Genomic DNA, 22,288 nt, shown 5'->3' with positions numbered 1-22,288 from the left:
ATGATGTTTTATCAATTTTATGGAAGATATGTTACTGACAGCTTCTAGAAATCTTGCAATAATGCATACATATCTCAATTTCTGTAAATTTATATAAAGGTTTGTGCAGAGTTATGAAATAATGAGGCCAATGATTTTTATGCTTTAAAATGACAAAACAAGCAGTAGTTATCCGCCGAAGAGTCCAGCACCGCCTTTCCGCTCATCAAAGGTCAGAGTTCACAATGAGCCAATCGCTAGGCTCTTGTACCGTCGACCTCGGCATTACTGATGCAGTGCAGCAGTCACGTGTTGTAGACATGGCATCACCTCTGCAGACAAAGCCCGATAAGGGGTAGGGAAGAAGTAGTGCTCAGGCAGCCAAGAGTATAGCACATAAGTATTGCTTATGTTGTTATTTTAAAGCATGCACACATTTTTAATGAATTAGGACAACCACTTTAAGTAAGTTTACTACTCTATATAATAAACAAACTGTTTTGTTGTCTGTTTGATTTATATATAAAAAAATCTTTGATAATTTATTGATAAATTTAACAACTGAAACCTGCTGAAATGTAATCACGTACATAGGACATAGCTGATGTTTTACTTTGCATGACTGCTGATCCTTTAAGAAATATTGTTAATAATGGATCAGAATGTGTCAATTCTGTTAGCTACAATTTAAGAAAATTAAAGATTCTAGATCTTCATACCTGCAACATTTAGACCGGGACTACACAGCCACTCTGGCCGCAACACCTATCATGCAGAAAAATACTAGTAATCCAGGATGCATTGTGACCCCAAGGATTCTGAGAGCAGGACAAGCAAGTAGTCAAACCACATCGGATATTTGTAACTTGCTCGTTGCAGTGGGAGTAACCTCAGGGTTGTAGTGGCAGAATCCCCAGGTTGCAACACGACCCCATTTACTTGTATTGCACCGCAATGTAACAACAACACTCAGTGAATTTGGTCGCGAGATAGGTGTCACAGCCAAGGTCACTATGTAGCCCCAGCTTAAATATAGTGAAATGAATCGGAATTCTTTTATCTCTTATATTAAAGAATAGGTTACTAAGTTACTTCTTAACTGAGTGTGCATACAGAATGTAATGTCTGCAGTGTATTGAATGGTAAGTCATAGCAGCACAGGTAATGAGTATGCAACTACAAGTCTTGTGTATACCCTGAACACTAATATTAATTTTCTTCTTTAAAGGGAACCTGTCACTCCAAACATTATTTGTCTGCAGGTATAGTGGTAATCTGCATGTAAATAGTATTTAAAGTATGTCTGACAGAGTTACTGGATCGGTGGCTACAGGGAGAAAGTAAAGTTATATTCTCCCTGCAGCCACTTGCTTCCAGTCATTGGGCCACTGCAGGGAGCTAGTAATCATTGCTTGCTATACAGTGAGTGTGCTGTAATCACTCCCCGGCACACTGATTGACAACCTGCCCGCATTGTGTGTGTCACATGTGTGTGCAGAGCCGGCTGTCAATCAAAGTCCCAGGGACTGATTACAGTCACGGTCACTATGGAGTGAGCAGTGACTGTAATATCACCCTGCACTGCCCCCATGACTGGAAGCGAATCAGCTGCAGGGAGAATAAAACTTCATTTCTTCATTTTATCAATGTAGCTGCTGCTCTAGTATGGTAGTATCCAGGATTTAAATGATATATATTTGCAGATTAACCGTTTACCTGCAAGTACATAGCATTTCTTTACCATCATACATTCAAATTACAGCTACTACATGCCTCGTAGAAATCCATTCATTTATTCTATGTGACATGGTAAAAGCTGCTGGTGTAGTATACATACAACATTTACAGAAGTATTAGTTACACACATCTAATAAATGTGTAATCATCTACCCATTCATGAAGGATTGCATTACATTTCACTGTCACTGCTGCTCACGTGTTCTATCTATTCGGGCTGTTTAGACAACATAACCAGTAGCAGAGCTATATCAAACTATTAAAGTGTACTAATCTTTAGTGAAAAAAAGTTTTTTAAAATATAGGAGTTCAAAGTGCATCTGATGGATGGGGGTCAGAGACCACTCCAAATGAGCCCAGCTCCTGCATGAACATACATAGAGTGGTATATAGTAGATCTATGGGTTCATACCCTGTTTTTGAGAGTGGTGTATGGAGCCATTTACTTAATGTTGAGCCTGTACATAATGCTGAACATGATCCAGCAGGCTTTGGGTTCTTCAGAATGATATTTTGATTAACCAGTGGGGGTTCAAGAGCCTGAATCGCACCGATCTGCAGAATTATGCAGCACTTAGATTATATAAAACATTTTCCAAATGATAGGTACACTTAAAAGGTGTTGCCTCCATAAGATTAACTCCATATTCTCATCCAGTATTTATATGATTAACTCAGTATAGTATACTCATCTTGTATTGATAAATAGTTTCTCTGCTGGCTCGTCAAAAGTCCATCACAGTCCACACTTGTCACTGCTATGGGCCATGACTGAATGGTTTTCTTATGTAGGATCATTACCAGAGATATGGTTGTCCACCAGCCCAGTGTCAGTAGGGCAATGGAGAATATATGTATATATATATATTAATAATTGTTTCAATAAAATATCATTTTGATTCATGTGCAGCCTAAGACACATAAGGCATAAAGATTTGGCCAATATGATGAGAATTTTTTTTATTGTAATACTTCTTGAGAAAGGGACTTAAGGTACCGTCACACTCAGCGACGCTGCAGCGATATAGACAACGATCCGACCTAAACTAGATCACTGGAGCGTCGCTGTTTAGGTCGCTGTAGAGACGTCAAACACAGCAACTCCAGAACGATGCAGGAGCAATCCAGTGACGTAATGGTGACTCACTTATCGTTCTCGCTCCATGTAAAAACATTGCTGGCGTCGTCGCTTTTGAAGTCAAACATGACGATGCACGCCGATCTAGCGACCAAATAAAGTTCTGGACTTCTAGCTCCGACCAGCAATATAACATCGGGATCCAGATCGCTGCTGCGTGTCAAACACAACGAGATCGCTATCCAGGACGCTGCAACGTCACAGATTGTTGTCGTTCTCGTTGCAAAGTTGCTGAGTGTGACGGTACCTTTAGACGAAAAAAAGTTTTCCAGTTATATGATTACGTTTCGGACAAATTGAACGGTTCAGAAATTACATGGCGGTCTAGTTCCAACAGAGTGAAATCCACTCAATGTTCTTTACAAATTGGATTAAAGTGGGACCCACAGATTTCAGAGAGATTGGTCATCTATCAAATGCATATGAGACCTCCCGGATCCATTTGTTAACTCGAGAGGTAAGTGGCCGACCAAGCGGGCAGGCAGCAACATACTCTGCTCTCCCTGTTGAAAGAACAAGCATGATAGCTTGAGTGTAACACTGACTGTTATGTATTGGCAGCTTTATACTTTCTTGGCTAAAAGACAAACCATCTGTATCGTTTTTTTTTATCCTAAATCAATAGTACATGTGAAAAAATAAACTTTGTCAAATATTTTATTTAAAAAAATCTGCTTCTTTCTCTACCAGAACAAATCATTTATTTCCAAAATTCACAATTCCTGGGGAAAATCTGGGTTCAGTGAAAACAGAGTGTGACATTATTAAGAAAGGAGATGGTAGTTAGTACTGATAAGATACTATGTAAAAGGGAGATGGAGAAGGAGTAGCTAGAGGAAAAGCTCCCCCTTCCTCTCATTCTCTCCTCTTTACAAAAACTCTTAGTAAAAACTATCATCTCCTATCTCAGTAATGGGAAAGTCTGTCTTCCCTGAATACAGATTTTACACCAGAATTGAGAATTTGAGAATGACTGATCATTCCTGGTGGAGAGATAAGCAGATTTCTCTAATAAGATGCATTACAAAGTTTGTTATTTTCATGTGCATTATTAATTTATGGAAAAAAAAAGATACTAATGTTACTCGTTAAGCAGAGAACTCCCTGTTATTATGTCTATTGGTCCAAACAGGAGATACGATAGGGTTAGTCCTGGTCAGTTAACATCTTAACAGATATCCTTATGTCTTAAGTTGTAAAATACCATAGCGACATCTGGTCCATTTTAGTATTTGTATAAGAAACAAAACAAACTCCATTGTGTCAAGTCAAATTCTTAGCCACAACAATCTTTCCAAATCTATTGGAAGGCATTCAAAGAGTAAGCTATAAAGAATGAAATGAAGGTAATAGCCTATCTTAGCAGCATGTCCTGATCTCTTCACAACATGCCTGCCCTTTGTTCGAACAAATTATCATCGTGTTTGAACATTCTTCAGTTATGTTACCTAATTAGAATAAAGAATTGTTATTGACGAGACACAGTTTACTTTGCTAATCCAGGAGAAGGACAAGTTCCTACATGCTGGTAATTAGACAGCATACAAAAATGATTCACTTTTTACATGAAGTGCACTGTTAATCAACACAATCATTTAGCATAAATGGCTTCTTTACGTAAAATCAAATGCTTCTAAGTCTACAGTAAAACCCAGATATGTTCAGTCATGGAACAATGCATGGAAAGACGGCTGATCGGATTACTGGCGTGTCTCCATATGAACATTATAGGGATGCTTTCAAGTTTGAAAGTTGTCTCCTATCCAAAGGATAGGGGAAACTTTCCGATATCTGGGGATCCAAACACCGTGGGTCCCACCGATCCCAAGAACTGGGGATATGAGGAGCTACATCTGAATATAGCAGAGATCGATCAAGCGCACCACCAATCCATTTATTTTAATAGGAGCGCAGAAGATCAGACGTGCGCTATGCTCAGAAATCTCTGGCACAGCCATCAAGAGTTAATAGAGTGGTAGAGCACATGATCGACCTCCATTCCATTCAACCAGGGTGCTTCAGAGCCATGTTTCTCTGGATCAGTAGGGATGATGGCGGTCTGACCCCTAGTAATTAGAAAGTTATCCCTTATCCCATGGATAGGAGATAGCTTTAAAACTTGAGAACCCCTTTAAATTGTTATAAATTATTTTCTCTAATATAGTCCAACTTGTGGATATGATTAATTAATTTTGGTGTACTGGATTTATTTAAAACTTCATATTCACATTTAATACATTAGGACTACTTCCAATAATAGTCACTTGGTGTCCAGCCCTGCTGATCACTAACGTCACCACAGGACCCCAGGTAAATATTATATTAAGACAAAATTGTTATCTAGCCATGTTCAAGCAACCCTGAGAGTCCAGCTTTTGGTGTGACCATAATTTAATACAATGATTTTGTGCAATCGATCATGGGAGGGGATTCAAAATATCTAGAAAGTCTGCTAATTACTGGTACTTGTTCCCAGTGCTTGTCTATTGGCTATGCAGACTAGTTGTGTTGTCCTGGCTAAAAAAGCTCCTTCATATCGATCTTAAATTATAGTCTAATTACTACAATGAACTAATAAATGTTTGGACAAGACCAGCTGCCCACTACTCTGCTCTGAGCAATTTGCAGTCCTATTGAAAAGCATTCATTATCCCATTACAACCTCATTGAATGGAGAAGACAGGTGAGAGGTCTGCTCCAACTTTATGGAGTGTTAAGGTACTGTCACACTAGACGATATCGCTAGCGATCCGTGACGTTGCAGCGTCCTCGCTAGCGATATCGTCCAGTGTGACAGGCAGCAGCGATCAGGCCCCTGCTGTGCTGTCGCTGGTCGGGGAAGAAAGTCCAGAACTTTATTTGGTCGCTGGACTCCCCGTAGACATCGCTGAATCGGCGTGTGTGACACCGATTCAGCGATGTCTTTGCTGGTAACCAGGGTAAACATCGGGTAACTAAGCGCAGGGCCGCGCTTAGTAACCCGATGTTTACCCTGGTTACCATCCTAAAAGTAAAAAAACAAACACTACATACTTACCTACCGCTCTCTGTCCTCCAGCGCTGTGCTCTGCACTCCTCCTGCTCTGGCTGTGAGCGTCGGTCAGCCGGAAAGCAGAGCGGTGACGTCACCGCTCTGCTTTCTGGCTGCCCGGCGCTCACAGCCAGACCAGAGAAGCAGAGCGCCGAGGACAGACAGCGGAAGGTAAGTATGTAGCGTTTGTTTTTTTACTTTTTAGGATGGTAACCAGGGTAAACATCGGGTTACTAAGCGCGGCCCTGCGCTTAGTTACCCGATGTTTACCCTGGTTACCGGGGACCTCGGGATCGTTGGTCGCTGGAGAGCTGTCTGTGTGACAGCTCTCCAGCGACCAAACAGCGACGCTGCAGCGATCCGGATCGTTGTCGGTATCGCTGCAGCGTCGCTATGTGTGACGGTACCTTTAGAACAAGCTACAGTGAGAAACAGGTGGTGCAACCTCACATCCTAAAGAAAAACACAAGCTGACTTCCTCCGTTATACAGTATTTGATTTCACATGCAAAGCTTCAGTCAACTGTGTTCAAGCCTTGGAAGAAAAAGACACTTTGTAAGGCTGGGAATTTTGGTGTGAAATGATAAGGACTTGGAGAGCCTTAGCTTTTCATCCCAGTTGTATAATAAATATTTTCTATGTTTGCGGGGGAATGAATGTGCAAGCTCGTTCTTGCTCAGATATGCTGCTTTAGAAGGTCTCTCTCATATTCTAAGCATCATAAAGAAAACATCTGCTCTGACTGGCAGGAATACTTGTACAACAACAGTCCACTGTCTTTGTATGTAAGAAACTCTTAAAATAAACCTATCGGTTTATAAAATAATCACTCACAAAGACTGTTAGCCCCCCAAAATGGTAAAGCTTTCATCCTCTGTAGATGTGATATCATAATTTATGTGCTGCATATTTGAGCTATTTTATGATTGCAGAGTCCTTGAACTTTTTGGACGCCCTGTAGTGCAGAAAATCTTTACCTCGGCTTCAGAAAACAGCTTGTGCTGTGGAGAGAGAAATTTCCAGGAATAGATTCAGCCAGTACCTGGAAAAGTAGGCATTTTCTGTACATCAGCAGGAATCATCCACTATAAAAGCAAATCTGGATAATCGGTATCTTCAGCTTCTTCCCCTGACTTTTCAATAAGAAAGACTTCCTAATTTAGGAAGTAATACACTGAAAAATGCACACATGCTTTAAAAAATGGCGCATTGCGGCTCAGCAGGTGCAAAAATTGGCCCTCTTCCATCTGCCTCCCCTCTTTCAAGCACAAAGTTTAATAGCAGTTTTTGACCCAAGATATAAATAATTTAAACAGCAGAACACTACCTCATCCAAAAATTAACCTTATCCTCTAGCAAACTGATTGAACGATTTGTAAGCGTCTTTAAGTCATTAGCCAACTTGTAGCCAAATAGTTTCATTGCGGGTTCACACACATCCTGAACTACTTGGGCTAATTTAAACGGTATGCTGAATCGCCACTTCTCAAACTGTTCAGAAGAGTTCTTTTGTGTAGAGTAGATACCATTATTTTCTTGGGAAGCTTGGGTGTTCTTGATGATCCACTCTTCCACCTGTGGTGTAAGTGTGATTCCAGCAAACTTATACATTTCCTTTGCCTTTTCAAGAGGAAATCTAGCAATGTCTTCATATCGCATGAGCATGTAGCGACCTCTAAGCCAATTTGGTTGACTCAAGCCAAGTTGTGCAGACATACGTATATTCTCACAGTTACCCTTTAATTTTTGAACTTCATCCTCATGTATGGGAGCTGCTCCTTCTAGAGCCCATTTTTTCCATAATTCATATTTTCCAGAGAAAGCTACCATGCGAGAGGCTAATACAGCTCTTGGGTCACGAACTAACTGTATTATCCTCATGTCAAGTCGTGGATCTTCAACAAGAGCGCGTAGAAACTCCAACTGTCGAATACGTACTGACTTAATAGCTACATGATCTTTTCTTAGACATGATTCCATTGCTAATGTCATATTAAGAGGACCACATCGACGATTCTTGCAGTGATATTTTTCAAAGGCTTTTTTCACAAAGGGAGTACACACTGGGTCTTCACATAAAGACTTACTAGAGCCTCTACGGAATAAGAATCTTGTAAGGTGGTTTTCAGAAGGTGGTGAAATAAAGTTCTCCAAGATATGTAGATCACAGAGGAGAAGTTGCTGGAGAACGTCTCTGTAAACAATTGCTGAACCAACCGCATTGGCACCAATCGATTCAAAAGACACCGTTCTTTCAATGTGCCACAGAGGTTCAAACAAATAAAAGATATTTCCCTGTTGGTTAAAGAACTCTCCTACGAAAGATGAGCCAGTGCGCGTTGTGGCCATGAGCAGTATGTGCCTACGAGGCATTATAGGAAGGTCCGCAGGAAATGGGTTTCTACCACCGAGTTGTAGGGTGACATTAACCAGTTGTTTCCTAAGCTGAGAAAAGGCAGAGTCCAGCTCACTGAGTGACAGCAAGGAACCATTCTCTGAGTAGACAATATTGGAGCTTGTATTGTTGATCTCAAATATGTTCTGCGGCATTTGCTTCAGGTTAAGTTTGTCCGATACTCTGCAAGAAAAGAAAAACGATATTACAACTTATTAGCATTTCCTAATTTTCATTAAATCCTGTGTATTTTGTATCTGAACATTATTCATTCTAGGAGCTGACTGATCCAACCAAAGAATGTCTACTACTACAAGTTTTACATATTTTCCTAGAACTGTTCTTTGTGTATATTGCATAAATATTAGATAAATTATTATGGTCTGCCAACAAAAGTCTTGTGAAAATAGCATGACTCTTTGCAGTAATTAGGTAATTACAAATTGTTGATGGAGAAAGTCAATAATAAGCAACAGCTGGATCTCTTTGGGTAGGTTTTACAAGTTAATGTTGCATAGAAAGACCACATGTACATGGCATAGAAATGGGAGTAAAGCCCATGCGGAGAAATACAGAGGGCACTATTCATCAAAGCTTTTACGCCATGAAACTGGCATAAAAACTTTGTAAAGTTGCAAAAGTCTTGAGCAGCCTTGTGTTGTGCAAAAAATTTGCAACTTTAGGTACCAAAGTTGGGGTAGCTGGGGCAGCGCATGGTCAACTCCCACCAATTAAATTCATAACGAGTGGTGTCGTACCTTATGCACAATTATTTCTACAGTCCCACACGCCACTTCGCTCCTCGCCTGACTCATTAAGAGGCATGACCGACGTGAAAACTGCAGGTCTTGATGAATTGGGGCTAGAGTCTCTATGGTGCAGTACTATGGATCTTTGGCTAATCAATATTCTTTTCTCTTGTTCCAATATATAAACACATATTAAAAATATTAATCTATCAGTAGGATCAACCCTCCTAAGCCATGTATATGGGAATGCTGGTCATAGGAAACTGAATAAATGAATACCTTGATCTCTGAGATCTGATGTCTAAGGCTAGGGTCACATTGCGTTATGAGACCGCGTTTAATGGACTACATTACACCGCGGCATAATGCGGTGTAACGTAGTGCATTAACGCCGCCATTGCCTGTAATGGCAAACGCATCGCTAGCGCACGCCCACATTGGGCTTGCGCTAGTGATGTGCCGTCATTTGAGTGATGGACCGCGAAAGCGGTCCGTTCCTCGCTAGCGCAGATCGGGGATCTGCGCTAGCGGGATCGGCTAACGTGATCCCTTTTGTGACATTGCGTTAGCGCAGTCCGTAGCGCTATGCGCTAGATGGACTGTCCTAACGCAATGTGACCCTAGCCTTATTCCAGAGAAATCCACGTAAATGAGCTTTTCAAGACTATGGGCCGGACACTGATCTCCCTGAGTATCTGCCTCCAGAGCTTATTATAAATGAAAGGGGTAGTTACTAGTGTGATGTGTAATGATCGCTTTCTGCTCTAGTGATCTCACTGTATAACTGTGTGTGATTATAACTGACTCACCTGCAGGTTCCTCTCAGTGCTTCAGCTTCTATCTCACAGGCAGCCAGTGTTATAATATTTTAGGAACACAGCAGAACTGTGAAAGCTGCAGCTGTTAATATGTTTATTAGAATACAGAGTTCTACTGTTCTCTGTTAGTTACATGTATCACACTGGTAATGCCCCTAAGCTCTGGAGGCAGATTCTGTTACAGATCAGTGTACAACCCTATAGCCTGGAACAGCTCATTTACATATAATAAAAAAGTAAATTTCTCTGTAATAAAACAAAACATTGAATCTCTGATACTAAAGTATCATTTTATTCAGCTTCCTATAACCTGCAAGCCCATATAGACGGCATAGAGGATTGATCCTACTGACAGATTCTCTTTAATTATGTCTGAGCTTTTGGAGCCCTGCATTACCCTTCTATGCCCCTGTTAAAATATTTTCTGCAAACAGTGCATCTAAGCTAAGAGTTACATGCTCTTATAGCAAAACATAAAACCCCCACCCCTCATAATTGGTTAAAAATACTTTGCTACAAACGTAAATCAAACATGTTCACCATATTTAGTGGCCTGAATTCCCCTGAGGAAGCCGCATGTGTGGCGATACGTGGAGGAAATACAGACACCTTACTTCACCTAGGGTCTCTGTGATCTTATATGGTATTTATTCCTTGCACAAACTTACTTTATTGCTTGATGTTAAATTTTGTATTAGTCCTTGTTTTGGTATGTCAGCTTTATTATATGCATATACTTTGTTAGACTACGTAATTGCACTTTATGCTGTGTGCTGATTATATTTCTTATTTTGGCAAGGAACCATTGTATACCGGAGGCAGGGGGTAATTCTGGTCACTTATCATGGTGAGCCAGTTTGATTTTTGTCTCCAGCACAATTGTGCTTTTTAAAGATTTTTTAAACATTTGTGCAGTTTCTTTGTGTTATGCAGTTACACTTTTAATAAAATTGTATTTCCATGATGCCCACCAGTGTGCACTGCTACTATTTCTGTAGCTCTGGGTTGTCTCTTTAAGTAAACAGTACAACTAACTCACAAATTTTGCTTCTTCCATGTGTTGAGCTCAACACACATTTGACGAGTTGTTTTATAATAACAGATGTGACCTTCTAATTATATTACTGATTAGGGACAGATTAATACTTCTGTAATGTAATATCGCCCTTTGTGATTGGCCTGTATTGTACTTGTCCTTTCATCAATCAGCTACTGCGTGTGACTGCTTGGTCGCGCCAATAGACTTTGATCTCCACTTACTTCAATAAAAGACACAAAAAATCAAAGCGACGCTGAACAAATTTCATCACAGTGTTGCTCATAAAGGGAAATTATAGTGCGGACTGTGAAGACTTGACCTGGAGCAGGAGAGCCTCCTGGATTTGCAATCTCCAATTTCCTAATTTTTTCCAAGGGGCTTATGTTAACGGTATTGCTTGTAATCTGAATTATTAGGGGTTAAAGGAAACTTGTCACTTCAGAAAACATTAGTTACCGTCAGATAATAGGGTTAATCTGCAGGTTAATAGTGTTACAACAATCCAATGCTGATTTATTCAAAGTGCGGCTACCAGGAGAAAAGGAACTTATTTTCTCCCGGAAACCACCAGCTTTCAGTCATAGGATTGTGCATGACTGTAAGCACAGCCTGGAATTTTTTTTGACAGCTCATTCTGCACAGACGTGCTGCAGAGCCAGCTATCAGTCCAAGTGTTGGGGAGGGCTTACCGTCACCGCTCATATTATCGTGAGCGGTGCTGTGAGTGATCACTGTAGCTGCATCAGTACTCCTGCATAACTGAAAGCCAGTGGATCCTTGGAGGAAATAAGTTCCTTTTCTTCAGGTAGCCGCACTTTCAGGAAGACAGCAAAGCAGCATTGTTGACACTATTTAATTGCAGATTAACCCTATATTTTCAGATAAATAGCGTTTTCCAAGGTAATAGATTTCCTTTAAAAAGGCTTTTCAGCTTATGATATTGATAACTTATCTTTAGCATAGGCCATTAATATCAGATTCATGGGAACGCTACACCCAGCATCCTTACAGATCAATTGTTTTCAACTCTGGCGCTGGCCAAATGTAAACAGTAAATGGATCCAAAACAGATGTATCTGGCATTAAAAAAGCATTGATGATCTTAGGATAGGTCATAAATGTCATAAAGCCAGATAACCCCTTTAAAAACAGTCTAACATTTTTCCATTTTCTGTTAACCATTACCTAAACTATGTCCTATTATCTTACTTTGAGATGATCTTGTTTTCCTTCTCAATGATGACCAGAACCACGACTAAGACTATGAAAAGAGCATATTTGGCTTTTATCCTGATTGTCCTCAGCAAATCTCTGATGTTCATGGGGGAGTACTGAAATCTATCCATGGCAGACAAGGTTTCCAATGGAACATCACTTTTTCTATATTTTGGTGCGAGAATTTGTTTCTCCTTCAGGCATTAGGACAAAGCCAAGTCTCAAGAATCTTTGCATCTTCAAATATTTCCCTACAAAGAAAAAAAAGTGTTATATTGTTTTTGGACTAAGATACAATAGTAACCTCAAAATACACAAACTACTGTGAAGCTGCCCATTCTATTAACTTTTAATAATATATAGTATAGAGATTCAGCAATACATCACTACAGACTATAGGTGTACCTTCATATTTCTAAAATCCTAAATATCAGAACACAAACTTCAAAAATATACAGCCTGGTGTTGCATCACAACACACAAGTATAACATCTATGCTGGTTGCTGCTTCAGCCACCAGGCTGCACTGCGCCTTTGTTGCCGGAGATGAGTGACAGCATTGGTCCTGTTCCCGGGATTTTTGGTGCTGCTGGATCATGGAGCTATGGGCTTAATTGATTGGATTTTGATTACTACTTTCAGAGAGCACTGGGGAGAACTCTCTGCTATTTAAACTCCTGGGTTTTCTGACTTCCACCATCAATTAGTTTTTCTACCTGGTTTGTGCTAGTCATTGGTTGTGTTGGTTTCCTGACCTCGCAATACATTTTGACTATATTCTTTTTTTACGACCCTGTTCCTGAAGTGACCTCTTGGCATTGACCTTGCTTGGCAACCGTTCCTGCCTCTGCTTCCTCTTCTGGATGGCAGCCCTTCCATGGAATCAATCCACTGGACCCTGTTGTAAGACTAGGTCTTTGTGCAGAGGTTAAAGAGTGAAGAATAGGATTCCTCTGGAATCTGTCAGAAAGAGTGGCTTTTGCCAAGTCTGTCCGAGGTAGCCTTTTGAGCCTGTGGCCTCTGACAGCCATGAAAACAAGCAATACACATAACAATAAGAGTATATTCACAAACTGCGGATATTTCTTTTCTGAAAACAGAGTTTGCAGAAATCCATGTGTTTCCAGCCAAACAAACCCATACAGATAAAAGGCACTGAATTTTCTGAGTTAATGTACACAAATGTTCCCTTCATGCAGTTATGTGAGATGAAGTAGCTGTAACTGCTAAGGGAACATTTAGTGTCCTGGATGTGGGTTTATGGGCCAATGTGGACACCTATGTAGTAACATGATGAGAGATAACTTAGTGTTGTATGAATCCATTCATTAGTGAGTGGCAACATTTTAGGGAGTCTTGATTGATTTTCATTCTGTACATGCCATTTTTATCTGCTTGTTAACAAAATTTAGATTTAATTGTGTGAACTTCACCAAGAAAGATGTTTTATTTAGGTTTTAAAGTCATTTGTTAACTTCTGAGAAGAAACCAACTGATTATTTGCCAAACGAGAGTTGAGTGTCTTTTGCTAATTTATGCTTTGTGTGAGAGAGCTAAAATAAGTTTTTAATTATCCCCATCATCATTTTCTTGTCTTTCTTGGAAAGACGACATATGGTTCCAATTGCGATACAGCCACACAGACAGACACTCGCCCTATGTGCAGAGAAAAATAATGACATCTACAGACATCTTCATGACAGCTGCGAAATACACAGAGAAATAAAGCCAAAAATCGACAAAGATAGACAGCGCTGACACTGGATACATATACAGCCGATCTTCCATTGTATGTAGACAATGACAATATTTAATATGCAAATGCACTTTTCAGAAGTATTTTCAGTGTCTCCCCCATATAAATGTAATTATAAATGTTACAGAAATATATAAAATATGATCAAATATAATCTCTCTTTTTGCTAAAACAGTTTTATGGGATGATCCCCGTCTGTTCATCTACTCAGACCTCCTGGGATCAGGAGTAGACTGTGGGGCATCTCATCACAATGTGTTCAATTCTTTTGCAAAACTGGCATAGGAGAAATGAATTATTAAATATTATCCACGAACAACAGTTAATACCTATCTACAGGATAGAAGAAAAAAACTGCGCCAGCGTCAAAGGTAAATTAAAGACACAAATGCTTTATTCCTTCTACTCAAAAAGGTAACATGCCATATCAGACTAAGAAAACACCTAAAACATATTTCAAGCCTGTTGAGCCATAAAAGCTTCAAACGCACAATCAGATGATTTTTCTGTCTTTGTTGTCTAATGTCATGTTACCTTTTGAAAAAGAAGGAATTAACCATCTATGGTTTTATCATACCTTAGATGCTGGCATAATATTTCCTTGGTTCATACTGGTTCCATTACTACCCATAGTGAAAAGATTATGTGCACTTCTGAACAATCCCTTAAAATCAATGGACTCTCCATATAAAGCACAAATATCAAGGGTATTCCATAATAAATGTCCGTCTCTGCTCTGGCTTATAAGTGAACATTATGTTTTTAAACATGTTTTATTCAACCCTTAATTCTCTTGAATTTACAGGACGTTATTCATCGATAATATATATATATATATATATACACATATTTATATACACACTACATATACAGTGGGGCAAAAAAGTATTTAGTCAGTCAGCAATAGTGCAAGTTCCACCACTTAAAAAGATGAGAGGCGTCTGTAATTTACATCATAGGTAGACCTCAACTATGGGAGACAAACTGAGAAAAAAAAATCCAGAAAATCACATTGTCTGTTTTTTTAACATTTTATTTGCATATTATGGTGGAAAATAAGTATTTGGTCAGAAACAAACAATCAAGATTTCTGGCTCTCACAGACCTGTAACTTCTTCTTTAAGAGTCTCCTCTTTCCTCCACTCATTACCTGTAGTAATGGCACCTGTTTAAACTTGTTATCAGTATAAAAAGACACCTGTGCACACCCTCAAACAGTCTGACTCCAAACTCCACTATGGTGAAGACCAAAGAGCTGTCAAAGGACACCAGAAACAAAATTGTAGCCCTGCACCAGGCTGGGAAGACTGAATCTGCAATAGCCAACCAGCTTGGAGTGAAGAAATCAACAGTGGGAGCAATAATTAGAAAATGGAAGACATACAAGACCACTGATAATCTCCCTCGATCTGGGGCTCCACGCAAAATCCCTCCCCGTGGGGTCAGAATGATCACAAGAACGGTGAGCAAAAATCCCAGAACCACGCGGGGGGACCTAGTGAATGAACTGCAGAGAGCTGAGACCAATGTAACAAGGCCTACCATAAGTAACACACTACGCCACCATGGACTCAGATCCTGCAGTGCCAGACGTGTCCCACTGCTTAAGCCAGTACATGTCCGGGCCCGTCTGAAGTTTGCTAGAGAGCATTTGGATGATCCAGAGGAGTTTTGGGAGAATGTCCTATGGTCTGATGAAACCAAACTGGAACTGTTTGGTAGAAACACAACTTGTCATGTTTGGAGGAAAAAGAATACTGAGTTGCATCCATCAAACACCATACCTACTGTAAAGCATGGTGGTGGAAACATCATGCTTTGGGGCTGTTTCTCTGCAAAGGGGCCAGGACGACTGATCCGGGTACATGAAAGAATGAATGGGGCCATGTATCGTGAGATTTTGAGTGCAAACCTCCTTCCATCAGCAAGGGCATTGAAGATGAAACGTGGATGGGTCTCTCAACATGACAATGATCCAAAGCACACCGCCAGGGCAACGAAGGAGTGGCTTCGTAAGAAGCATTTCAAGGTCCTGGAGTGGCCTAGCCAGTCTCCAGATCTCAACCCTATAGAAAACCTTTGGAGGGAGTTGAAAGTCCGTGTTGCCAAGCGAAAAGCCAAAAACATCACTGCTCTAGAGGAGATCTGCATGGAGGAATGGGCCAACATACCAACAACAGTGTGTGGCAACCTTGTGAAGACTTACAGAAAACGTTTGACCTCTGTCATTGCCAACAAAGGATATATTACAAAGTATTGAGATGAAATTTTGTTTCTGACCAAATACTTATTTTCCACCATAATATGCAAATAAAATGTTAAAAAAACAGACAATGTGATTTTCTGGATTTTTTTTTCTCAGTTTGTCTCCCATAGTTGAGGTCTACCTATGATGTAAATTACAGACGCCTCTCATCTTTTTAAGTGGTGGAACTTGCACTATTGCTGACTGACTAAATACTTTTTTGCCCCACTGTATATATATATACAGTACAGACCAAAAGTTTGCACACACCTTCTAATTTAAAGATTTTTCTGTATTTTCATGACTATGAAAATTGACATTCACACTGAAAGCATCAAAACTATGAATTAACACATGTGGAATTATATACTTAACAAAAAAGTGTGGAACAACTGAAATTATGTATTATATTCTATTATGTCTTTATGTTCTTCAAAGTAGCCACCTTTTGCTTTGCACACTCTTAGCATTCTCTTGATGAGCTTCAAGAGGTAGTCACCGGAAATGGTTTTCACTTCACAGGTGTGCCATGTCAGGTTTAATAAGTGGGATTTCTTGCCTTATGAATGGGGTTGGGACCATCAGTTGTGTTGTGCAGAAGTCTGGTGGATACACAGATGATAGTCCTACTAAATAGACTGTTAGAATTTGTATTATGGCAAGAAAAAAGCAGCTAAGTAAAGAAAAACGAGTGGCCATCATTACTTTAAGAAATGAAGGTCAGTCAGTCTGAAAAATTGGGCAAACTTTGAAAGTGTCCCCAAGTGCAGTGGCAAAAACCATCAAGCGCTACAAAGAAACTGGCTCACATCAGGACCGCCCAGGAAAGGAAGACCAAGAGTCACCTCTGCTTCTGAGCATAAGTTTATCCGAGTCACCAGCCTCAGAAATCACAAGTTAACAGCAGCTCAGATTAGAGACCAAGGCAATGCCACACAGAGTTCTAGCAGCAGACACATCACTACAACAACTTTTAAGAGGAGACTTTGTGCAGCAGGCCTTCATGGTAAAATAGCTGCTAGGAAACCACTGCTAATGACAGGCAACAAGCAGAAGAGACTTGTTTGGGCCAAAGAACACAAGGAATGAACATTAGACCAGTGGAAATCTGTGCTTTGGTCTGATGAGTCCAAATTTGAGATCTTTGGTTCCAACCACCGTGTCTTTGTGCGATGCAGGAAAGGTGAACGGTTGGACTCTACATGCCTGGTCCCCACCGTGAAGCATGGAGGAGGAGGTGTGATGGTGTGGGGGTGCTTTGCTGGTGACACTGTTGGGGATTTATTCAAAATTGAAGGAATACTGAATCAGCATGGCTACCACAGCATCTTGCAGCGGCCTGCTATTCCATCCGGTTTGCGTTTAGTTGGACCATCATTTATTTTTCAACAGGACAATGACCCCAAACACACCTCCAGACTGTGTAAGGGCTATTTGACCAAGAAGGAGAGTGATGGGGTGCTATGCCAGATGACCTGGCCTCCACAGTCACCAGACCTGAACCCAATTTAGATGGTTTGGGGTAAGCTGAACCGCAGAATGAAGGCAAAAGGGCCAACAAGTGCTAAGCATCTCTAGGAACTCCTTCAAGATTGTTGGAAGACCATTCCCGGTGACTACCTCTTGAAGCTCATCAAGAGAATGCCAAGAGTGTGCAAAGCAGTCATCAAAGCAAAAGATGGCTTCTTTGAAGAACCTAGAATATATGATATAATTTCAGTTGTTTCACACATATTTTTTAAGTATATAATTCCACATGTGTTTATTCATAGTTTTAATGCCTTCAGTGTGAATGTACAATTTTCAAATTTTCATAGTCATGAAAATGCAGAAAAATCTTTAAATGAGAAGGTGTGTCCAAACTTTTGGTCTGCACTGTGTGTGTATATATATATATATATATATATATATATATATATAATATAACGCTGGGAGCGTCACTCTGTCCGAAGCCTTTATAGACTGCGCAAGCGCTGGCGCAGTCTGGCCCCCACAGAGTGATGCTCCCAGGAGATCGCGGTATACGTAAACACTGAACGCACACCGACATCTCCACCGGAGAGGCAGGGACCATGGACACGCCAGGAGGGTGAGTATTATATTCACCTGTCCCCCGTTCCAGCGCTGCGTGCGGCTAGGTCTCCCGGGTCCTCTGCTGTGACGTTCACAGTTCAGAGGGCGCGATGACGCGCTTAATGCGCGCCGCCCTCTGACTGACCAGTCACAGCCAGAGGAGCCGGAAGATGGCGGCGCGCAGTGCTGGAACGGGGGACAGGTGAATATAGCAAGTGCTGGGGGGCCTGAGCAAGCGGCGATACCGGCACCTGACCCCCACAGCGCGCCTTTGTCCCCGCCTGCTCAGGCCCCCCAGCACTCGGCGCCCAGCGATGATAGTGGAGTATGGTATTTTTTTTTAATATATCGCTGCAGCATACGGGGGCATACACACTGGAGCGTCTTATGGGGCCATAAACCATAATGGAGCAGTGTACGGGGGCATATATTATGGAGCATCTTATGGGGGCCATAAACCATAATGGAGCAGTGTACGGGGGCATACACACTGGAGCGTCTTATGGGGGCCATAAACCTTTATGGAGCAGTGTAAGGGGGCATACACACTGGAGCGTCTTATGGGGCCATAAACCTTTATGGAGCAGTGTACGGGGCATACACACTGGAGCGTCTTATGGGAGCCATAAACCTTTATGGAGCAGTGTACGGGGGCATACACACTGGAGCGTCTTATGGGGGCCATAAACCTTTATGGAGCAGTGTACGGGGGCATATACACTGGAGCGTCTTATGGGGGCCATAAACCTTTATGGAGCAGTGTACGGGGGCATACACACTGGAGCGTCTTATGGGGGCCATAAACCTTTATGGAGCAGTGTACGGGGGCATATACACTGGAGCGTCTTATGGGGGCCATAAACCTTTATGGAGCAGTGTACGGGGGCATACACACTGGAGCGTCTTATGGGGGCCATAAACCTTTATGGAGCAGTGTACGGGGGCATACACACTGGAGCATCTTATGGGGGCTATAAACCTTTATGGAGCAGTGTCCGGGGGCATACACACTGGAGCATCTTATGGGGGCCATAAACCTTTATGGAGCAGTGTACGGGGGCATACACTATGGATCATCTTATGGGGGCCATAAACCTTTATGGAGCAGTGTACGGGGGGCATACACTATGGAGCATCTTATGGGGGCCATAAACCATAATGGAGCAGTGTACGGGGGCATATACTATGGAGCATCTTATGGGGCCATAAACCTTTATGGAGCAGTGTGCGGGGCATACACACTGGAGCGTCTTATGGGGGCCATAAACCTTTATGGAGCAGTGTACGGGGGCATACACACTGGAGCGTCTTATGGGGGCCATAAACTTTTATGGAGCAATGTACGGGGGCATACACTATGGAGCGTCTTATGGGGGCCATAAACCTTTATAGAGCAGTGTACGGGGGGCATACACTATGGAGCATCTTATGGGGGCCATCAACCATAATGGAGCAGTGTATGGGGCATATGGATGGGAGAAGCAAATTAAAGAATGGTGGCGCAGGATGGGAGCAGCACATGACAGAACGGGGCGCAGGATGGGAGCAGCACATGACAGAACGGGGGCACAGGATGGGAGCAGCACATGACAGAACGGGGGCACAGGATGGGAGCAGCACATGACAGAATAGGGCAGCACATGACAGAACGGGGGTGCAAGATGGAAGCAGCACATGACAGAACAGGGGCACAGGATGGGAGCAGCACATGACAGAACAGGGGCGCAGGATGGGAGCAGCACATGACAGAACGGGGGCACAGGATGGGAGCAGCACATGACAGGATGGGGGTGCAGGATGGGAGCAGCAAATGACAGAATAGAGGCGCAGGATGGAGCAGCACATGTCAGAATGGAGGCGCAGGATGGGTGCAGCACATGACAGGATGGGGACACAGGATGGAGCAGCACATGTCACAATGGGGGCGCAGGATGGGAGCAGCACATGACAGAATGGGGGTGCAAGATGGGTGCAACACATGGCAGGATGGGGGTGCAGGATGGGTGCAGCACATGATAGGATGGGGACGCAGGATGGAGCAGCACATACCAGGATGGAGACCATATACCAATACAAATGCTCGCCACCCGGGAGTAGAACGGGTTCAATAGCTAGTATATATATATATATGTGTGTGTGTATGTTCATATTCAGAGTGAGATCTCTACATCTATTGTAGAATCAGTTTTAGATTTAATGTTTATTTACAATTATTTACAAATATATTTACATCAATGAGCGATAAAAAAACTATATTTAGCAAAAGCCAAAATTAGTGAAAACTACACCAAAAACTCTGACTCCAGTAAAACAGTCTCTGATTTGAAAGTTTAAAAAGTCACCAGCAACATATGCTTGTTGTCTCGTTATCTGTCATCAAAAATTGGTCATAGAAACAGGAAAAAAAGTATCTTTCAAGTAAACAACAGCTGCAAGGATATTTAAAAAGTCATGCGTTCATGTCACATTTTCTCCTCAGACAGCACGAATCCCCAAGAGCCTGTGTCACACTTATCCTCCGAGCCACTCATTCTTAGCCATTCTGGGAAAATTAAGGGTCATTTTCAGTATGCTTTTAACTTTACAAAAAAAAAGAACAAGAATCCCTACTGAGAATTAAGCCGGTTATACTGAAACTAGATGGATGTAAAAAATGTTTTGAAAATGCCGCTGTAGTAGGACGGAAGCTTCTCATCTCTCCTGTAGAAATGTCAGCCAGGTTAGTTACATAGTGTTTCCTTACACTTTATTTTCTATAGAAGTAAATATGTGATAAGAACAACATGTGTTATTTGTTCACTTGAAAGCTGATATAAAAACATCTGGATGCCACAATCATTCATGTGACCGCTGCAGCCAATTACTGGCCTCAATGGTAATGTGTGCATGTAAGGAATGGGACTGATGATGCCAGTGATTGTCTGCAGAGGTTCTATGATGATGGATGTGATGTATCGTAATTGCAGCAGGACCGTTGATACCATTGGAGTGGTGGGTAAGTAATGTTTATTTTACCATATTTCATAATCTTAGCCAGTTTGTGAAAAATTCTGGCCAACTACCTTAAGATAATTCTGGTTTCTTCTTTTTGAAACTTCTAAAAATGCATTCTCTACATTGTGTCTGGAGAAAAATCACGTTTCTCTGGCACATTGCTTATATTACTTGGTTGTTGATCCATTAATCACAAGTGGTACAGAGAGCTAGGACTGAACCTCTTGTACCATTCACTGCCATTATTGACTCTGGATACAAAGAAAAGAAGGAATAGTATATGAAATCCATATATGACATAATAATAATATGGGAGATATATTGGTTGCACACAATTCTGTTTATATATGGGCAGGAGAACTTCTGAAAATCAAACTGCATCGAAAGCACATTCACTTAGATTGGTTCATTGAGTACAAACTGAATTCTCAGAAATAAAGGATGACTGATTATATGACTGACCAGACACAGCCCTGTAGATAAGAATGAATCCAGACAGGTGTATGTGCTTCCCAGGCTTCAGGTTATGACTGTGATGTATCACCCAGTGCACAGGATGAGGCCAATCCACAGCTACACATTGCAAGAGAGAAAGTCCAGCACTTGCGGTAAAATCTTCTAAAACGTTATTTACAATTATTAAAAAAACAACAAAAATACATAGTACACATATTGGCAGTTCCAAAACGAGTACAAAACTCCAGCGCGTTTCACGATGAGCACAGCTCTTCCACAGTCATAGCAATATGAAATCCTACTATTGTTCATTGTTTCAAGTAGTGATGAGCGAACGTGTTCGGATAAGGTGTTATCAGAGCCTGCTCGGGTGCTAACCAAGTGTCTTCGGCAGGCTTGAATAATATGTTCAAGTCCCCAAGCCTGTCTCGTGGCTGTTCAACAGCTGCAACACATGCATGGATTGTCTAACAAACAGGCAATCCCTCCATGTTTTGTGGCTGTCGAACAGCCGCGAGACATTCAATCACGTGAACTCGAACACACACCGAAGACTGTCGGTTAGCACACGAGCAAGGCAGATAACACCGTATCCGAGCACGTTCGCTCATTACTAGTTGTCAGTCATAACAGTGATGGCATACACTCGGTACAATCCCAATA

The 22,288-nt window shown here is 41.4% G+C and overlaps 1 protein-coding gene across 1 annotated transcript; it reads right to left on the bottom strand.

Annotated features, from left to right (window-relative positions):
- Window positions 1-6,263: 6,263 nt before the first annotated feature.
- Window positions 6,264-12,345, bottom strand: CHST3 (carbohydrate sulfotransferase 3). The gene is made up of 2 exons (XM_069755835.1): window positions 12,096-12,345; window positions 6,264-8,463 (listed from the first exon to the last, which is right to left on the bottom strand). The coding sequence occupies exons 1-2, from the start codon at window positions 12,230-12,232 to the stop codon at window positions 7,209-7,211; spliced, it is 1,392 nt and encodes a 463-aa protein (XP_069611936.1). The 5' UTR covers window positions 12,233-12,345; the 3' UTR covers window positions 6,264-7,208.
- Between the last annotated feature and the right edge of the window lie 9,943 nt (window positions 12,346-22,288).

The sequence above is a fragment of the Ranitomeya imitator genome, chromosome 2, assembly GCF_032444005.1.
Source record: "Ranitomeya imitator isolate aRanImi1 chromosome 2, aRanImi1.pri, whole genome shotgun sequence".
Classification (NCBI taxonomy): Eukaryota; Metazoa; Chordata; class Amphibia; order Anura; family Dendrobatidae; genus Ranitomeya; species Ranitomeya imitator.
The sequence above is the reverse complement of the archived record's forward strand: the minus strand, read 5'-3'. Positions and strand labels throughout refer to the sequence as shown.

Excerpts from the sequence above, each read along its gene's own strand:
- CHST3 (XM_069755835.1), bottom strand. The coding sequence starts at position 12,232 with ATGGATAGATTTCAGTACTCCCCCATGAACATCAGAGATTTGCTGAGG. Across the intron at positions 8,464-12,095 it reads GAAAACAAGATCATCTCAAA|AGTATCGGACAAACTTAACC; the intron begins GTAAGATAATAG and ends CTTTTCTTGCAG.